This window comes from Limulus polyphemus, unplaced genomic scaffold (assembly GCF_000517525.1).
Source record: "Limulus polyphemus unplaced genomic scaffold, Limulus_polyphemus-2.1.2 Scaffold1803, whole genome shotgun sequence".
NCBI lineage: Eukaryota > Metazoa > Arthropoda > Merostomata > Xiphosura > Limulidae > Limulus > Limulus polyphemus.
In genome coordinates, this window is record NW_013667413.1 from 214571 (window position 1) to 221450 (window position 6880).

Sequence of the window (6880 nt, forward strand, 5' to 3'; positions counted from 1 at the left end):
TATATATATATATATATATATATATATATATATATAACGTTTTCTTATATATTTGACCAAAGCGAATATTTTACTATATCTTAAAAAAATCGAAAGATTCACTGTATTAATTCATTTTTTTCGAGTAAAAACTGTGCTGCTTGACTGTATTTTGAAGAAACTCTGAACAATCAGTGTAACTTGCTATTTAGCTTATGATATAGCCTGAAAGCCACATTTTCTGTGCTCAAATATCGGTAGAAACCAATTAATAGAGACGAAACTTCCCTGCGGTATTTAATCAAAGTATTTCGATGTTGTTCCATGCTAATGCTAATTATTTTAGAACTGATCTGCTGGATTCTACCATGAGACCTCGCCTAACCGTTTCTTTTAATATCCATTTTGGAGTGACCAAACTGTATTTTTACTCAGCAAAGCAAACAGCAGACATATTATACTTTTACTGTTGGCTAGCCAACTTTTTTGTATCTAATTCACGTAGAACCAATTCTTATTACCAGTTCGTCACCTCACAGCTTTTATTTAATTTAACTTGCTGTCTTGAATCTTCAGGACTAGGTATAGTTATTCAAGATCCAGCTTCTTATTCGCATAGTCATTTAGTTTACAAAATAAATAACTTTAATATTTTGAAACTTCGTGACGTCCATAAAGCTTGTTTGTTTGTTTGTTGAATTTCGCGCAAAGCTACATGAGGGCAATCTGCGCTAGCCGTCCCGAATTTAGAACATTAGACTAGAGGTAATGCATTTAGTCATCACCATCAACCGCCAACTCTTGGGCTACTCTTTTACCATCGAATAGAGGGATTAACCGTCACATTATAACGCCCCCACGGCCAAAAGGGCGAGCATGTTTGTTGGGAAGTGATTACACGTGATTACAGGACGACATACTGTGCTTCTATCTAGTACTGGATAGAGATCTTTATTAATCGAAATTCCGAAAAAGACTCTGTAAAATCTTTGTCAAACTAAGAGGGTTAAACCATGTGTAGAAAACAAGTGTAGGAACTGTTAGAGTACTAATGTTACCCACATGACTAGTCCTCTTTACACAGGTAAAAATAGAGGGGTTATATCCTACAGGCATTACTGACTTGCCAATGGTAATGCTTACTGTCTAAACCTACATTGTGTATTCAATTGTTAATTCTTATATAACATCAGAGAAATGTGGTCCAAAACAGTAGGTAACTAGATCAAAAGTAGATTAACCTGGTTTCGGAACCAATTTTCTATTGTCAAAAACTATACACAGTTTGAAGTTGCGTAACTATAAAAAATTTTGAAAATCCTTGGTGAACGTGAAATGCTTACAAGGCCTGATCTACACTAGAATAGAAAAACAACTAGTATTCTTAAGCATTACAGAAGACGCTTAAATAGTAAAAATAATATTTATAAAAGAAAACTATCTGTCCTAATAAAATCAAATTTCTAATTATTCTTACCCTTCCAATTGATAATACTTCGTTGCTTGTTATATTTTTTTGCAGGCCATCATCATATAACTTACGAATTCCCAGGTTTTGTAACAGCAGAAATCACTTTAACCTTACAGAGATTCAGGTATTTATAGTGTGTGGTTTTCATCACTGTTTGTAAATATTTTATGATTTACTTGCTTTTAACAAGCTTTTATAAAGATTAAGGTTTAATTTTTTCATGCATATAATTTATTCATACAAGTATTTATAAAGATACTTCTAATAATGAATAACAGAATATATTTTATCTAAAAGATAATTGTATTAGAGAGGAGTAGATACGCCGATAAAATAGTATTAATCGAATTTGCGTTGTTTCTCGCCGATATATCTTATATTTTTTATTCTAAAAAGTAATTTGTTGTTTTTAAATTCGTTTCCAAACCACAGCACAAGAACTCAATGTTCACTACTTTTAAGTGTATAACATGTCAAAATGCTAGTGTGAATAAAGTCCCACAGTTTATCATAAGAATATAAGTTTATGCTTTGCTTCTAGACTTCATACGCGTTATTGTTTTGCATGTTTCATATTTTAGGGTAGAATTTCTAGGGAATATTATATTTTAATGTACATAGAGATAAAAAAAACAATTATTTTCTTTTTAGCCTCCTAGTAGCACATTGGAATGTCTGTAGATTTAAACCGCTAGAAACCGGGTTTAGATACCCGTGGTGGGCAGAGCACAGATATCCCTTTGTGTAGCTTTGTACTTAATAATTAACAACAACAACAAGCTTCTTTTCAAAAAAATGAAGATATACTTCCTAAACAAGTGAGCATTTTAAAATGCATACACACAAATGAATAAAAGAAAAACCCTTTCCTTTGGATATATCAATTGAAAAAGTTCAACACGAAGCAAATATGGAAAAATTTTGAACTTCTTTTAACAAATATTTGGAAAGAAAACTTATTATGGTAAAATATAGCAAATGAAAGAAACACGTATCAACTTGAATAAAATACTGCTTCACAATACAAGTAGAAATGTGTGGCAAGGTCTTCAAAGTACTGTTTAATGCCTACTGAAGGAACTAAAATGCTGGTAAAATCTGTCTTAGATAAGTGAAGAACTTATGGAAAATTCCTTTGCATTTATTAATACATAGGTTATGGGACGAAAGTGGTATATGTAACAGTGCCCAGAATAAAGTGTGAACATTGTTGTTTTTGCAACATTACTTGACTTATTTACTTCCAAAAAATGATACAGGTAGTTAATGCATCTTTGCAAAACAAGTTTGAAAAAATGTAATCCAGACTTGATACGTGGTTATCAATTAATATAGAATTTGGTTATTTAAAGCATCGCAGATGACCCTCTATTACATAAATTTGGAATAAATTAAGCCTGTTTAATTTGATAATGTTCACATTCTGATTGTACTAACACAGAAAATTTCTTATAATTAGGATCATAGTGTTGTATAGCTTAACTAAAGCATTCTTCAGAGCAGTGGTATAGCCAGGTATAAAATTCTGAATGGACTTGGAGTGAGGATGAATGAGCAGAAAGCATACAAACCCTTGGAGGCGAGTTATAGGCAGCTAAACAAAAGTACTATGTATGATGTATTTTGATGTGGGAATCATTAAGCAGAATTTGATTGAGTGGGAGGGCCATGGCCTATCCATGGCTATGTCACTACTTCAGAGATTGGAATATTTGCTCACATTCCTTATTCTAGCTGAAGTGCATCTCTGTCTCAGTAAGAACCAATAATGGTGAGATAATCTGGGAGAAGTTGATCAGAAACTCTTGATAACACCACAAAAAAACAAGAAATTGCAGAATCTCATTTGGTCACAGGTTGAGGCCAACCTCGTACCACTGCTAGTTTAGCAGGATCTGCAGAGGTTTCTTCCATGCCCACAATATACCAAAAAAAATTAATTTCCATGCACATGAAAACACATGTTATGGGTTTCAGTTTCCAGTCTGCCTTTTTTATTTGCTAGAATACTATTTCATGTTCTCCATCATAGACTCAAATATGTAACAAAACACCAAGATGTCATCTACATAGAACAGGCACTTCTCTCACTCCCATTGCAGCCTTTCAGTTTAAGCTCCAATAGGCTTTTGAAAGTGATGGTGGCGTTACAAAGGCCAAATAGCATTACACGAAACTCATACAAGCTCACTCTCTTGTTAAAAGCAGCCTAAGGTCTGTTCTGTTTATTTAGGTCTAGTGTTTAAAGTCAAAGGGCCCCTTCCAATGCATCCAGACAGTCATCAGTTCACGGTAATGGAAAGGCGTCAACACAAATTATCACATTCACTTATATAAAATCAATGAAGGACCTTGGCAGATCTTTTTTCCTGATAATAATTACTGGAGATGACCAAGCACTATCTAAAAGCTGTGCGATTCTGTCCTTTAATACCTGCTGTACTTCAGTGCTAGCTACATCCTTAGTGCTACAGGGAATCCTACATCAGCTGTTCAAGGATAATGCATTTGGATAATGACCCCCTGACAGCTAACTGCCTGAGCTAATGTTTGTTTTCTGTACAGAAACTAACCTAATGCAATACAGCATGTACTATATAACTACATTACGTGGTACAGACACACTAAACATTTTCAAGAGTAAACCATGGAACCCATTTGTATATACAGATGTACTGTTACTTTTTCTCCCAAATTCACTTGTATCCACTTTTCCTGTGGTCAGTCTTTCACACATTGGATGACTCTACTTTGTAACCCATTGCACTGTCAAATTAATTTTCTTACAAATGTATACTCTGCAGTACATGTATTCTAATTTGTACAGAAAATTTGCTTAAGCAGTCAAGCTTTCTGTGAAACCATTTGTCCAAGCCTTGAATTCAGTCCAGTGGATTACTCTGATTTCCACTGGGTCGAAACTTCAGCACAACTTAATAATGATTGCCTCACAATCCCAAAGTTGTACCTCATATAAGTGCTCTGTTGTGGAGTGTAAGATCATACTGCCAAGACTCAGAAACAGGCATTGTACAACCTGTTCCATAGTCCAAATATTTAAGACAGTTACTTGCCTTAAAAACTTCAGGAAACTGTCCTAATCTTCCTTTGTTGTATCTTATATGTCAGTGGAGTGATCTGCTTTGTCTTACTCATGGGGAACTATGATCGTGGCTAGATGCTCTTTATTTTAACTTCCAGGTCGTTATATGAATAAGATGTTCTGACATAGCTTGGTAGGGGCTTTCAGAGATTCAGTACTCTGACGAGTAGCAGGTAGAGATTCAGAGTGGCAGAATGACATCATGTTATAGGCAGCTCCTCTGTCAGCTCTGCTTAATTCCAAGCCTTCCTGTGGGCTATATCCAGATCAGCAGTATACTTCCCAGCTCAGGGAGGCTCACCATTGTGCCATGACTCACTCAGCATCTACCGTCTTACATTCCATTGAGATTTCTCTTACTTAGCACTTCCAGTTCCAAAGTGGTTTTGACCAGAATTGAGGTTAAATTTCTCTGGCTGGAACAAGTCTATAAGACTTCCCTACCTTATTTCAGAATTACCAGGTACCACATCACTGCAACGATCCTCAGTCCGTGGTTTCCTCTAGCTGAGCATGATCAACCATTTTGGATACATCAGAAATCAGTAGCTCTTCTTCCTAAGCTATTGTATAGGGTGATAGAAGTCACGGATTTTTGCAGCATGGTGAAAGTCCTATGTCAAAGAGAGGAATTCTGCTAGTTCTGACAACCATCTTCCCTCAGCAAGCAACTCTCCCTCTTGTTCATATGTCCTCCTAGTTGTAAAAAGATGCAATTTTCTTTAACTAAGAAACTTTTTAAACTTACTGTAGAAAAATTCAAGTATAACATAGTAAACAATTCTGCAGATATAGCAAACTTCACAATAACGATATCCTGGTCATGACACTATTTTTTTCTTACCTGTCACACTTTCAGGATACTTTCAGTTGTTAACCTTTCAGGATCCTGTTCATACTATACTCATTCCAACTTATGTTCCAGACAGAGTGATTAAATGTAAAATTCCTTAGCATGCAAGAAATATTGTATTTACCCAAAACGACTCTGTATTTACCCATGTAACTGGTTTTTCTCATTACAACATACGTGGGGCCATAACCTCTAAATATCACCTTAACAACCGTTGAAGGACACTGCTGTTGAAATCTTTCCACACCATTTAGTAATGAGTAACATCCTTCCCAGGCAGTAACAGATATTATTCACTTCGAGAACAACAAAGGGACAAAAGTAGGGTAGAATGAAATCAACTTAATGGCTTTCTTGACCATGTGTTGCATGAAACTTGCAAATATAAAGAGTAAATTCGTAATGACATTACACGACGAAAGGAACAATAATTCACCTTATTGGTTCACATTTTTTAAAAACTAAATTTTTTGTGATTTACAAGAATGATACAGTACAAGTATTTTTGTAAGATCAATATACCTCTACCAAGCAGCACCTGTTTTTGTTGAATATATATATTTCACTTATATAATAAAAATGTATAGCGATTTAACCGTCAATATTTAGGGTCTTGTTTCTGAGCTTGAAAATGAGTGGCCAAATTTGTATGTGAGAAGAAAAGCATCAAGTTTCTGGTAAGTGTAACTGGACACTTCGGAAAGATATATCTTAGAGAATAAGAGTTCTGCTAATGTAAGAAAACATCATTCTATATTCAGCAGGAAATAGTCTTAATGAGCATGGATTTTAATATTATTTACTGGACTCAACTTTAAATATAAAAATGATTAATTTTCGTACCAACACGAGAACAAAAAAATCTGGAAATTTGCAATGTGGATCATCCATATATATTTGCGAGGCACTGTCTAATCAAATTTATTATTAGATATTACTGTTACAATCTTCTAGTACCCAACCAATTTCTAATATCTCTTTAAAATTATATATATTTTTAAATAATAAAGTTACTTGTTTACTGATGAATAATTTATGTCCACAAGCAACTACAATTGGGATATTTAGTTTTACTGCACCTTGATGTATTCATTGTTTCTAAAACAATACGAAATTATTTTATTCACATTTAACAAAAATAGTGGGTACTTTCACCCCTTTTAAGACTTGTATGATTTGTGTCTTGAATAAAGATGTGAATAATCTTAACTGTAAATAAAATGTGTTTACAAATGAGTACATAATTAAAGATTTAAAATGTTGCATACATATAAATACTTTTATATATAGGAATTTTTTACACGCATTTCAGTTTTAGTTAAATTTGAGCATAAAATCAAAGAAAAATTAAGTGTAACTAATCTTTAGAACTATAAACAATAAACTTAGGTCTTAGATTAGTGCTAGCTCAGAAACAATGTATTTTATGTTAAGTCTAACTTAAGCATATAGGGGTATCTGTACGAACCCTTAG

The 6880-nt window shown here is 33.9% G+C and overlaps 1 protein-coding gene across 1 annotated transcript in view; it reads left to right on the forward strand.

The window, feature by feature from the left end:
* Nucleotides 1–6880, forward strand: part of LOC106464989 (ribonuclease Oy-like) — a 38893-nt gene that overhangs the window by 14420 nt on the left and 17593 nt on the right. Inside the window, exons 4-5 of the mRNA XM_013925179.2 lie at nucleotides 1502–1574; nucleotides 6016–6083. Of these exons, the coding sequence (XP_013780633.1) occupies nucleotides 1502–1574; nucleotides 6016–6083 (141 nt within the window). The remainder of the gene's footprint in view (nucleotides 1–1501; nucleotides 1575–6015; nucleotides 6084–6880) is intronic.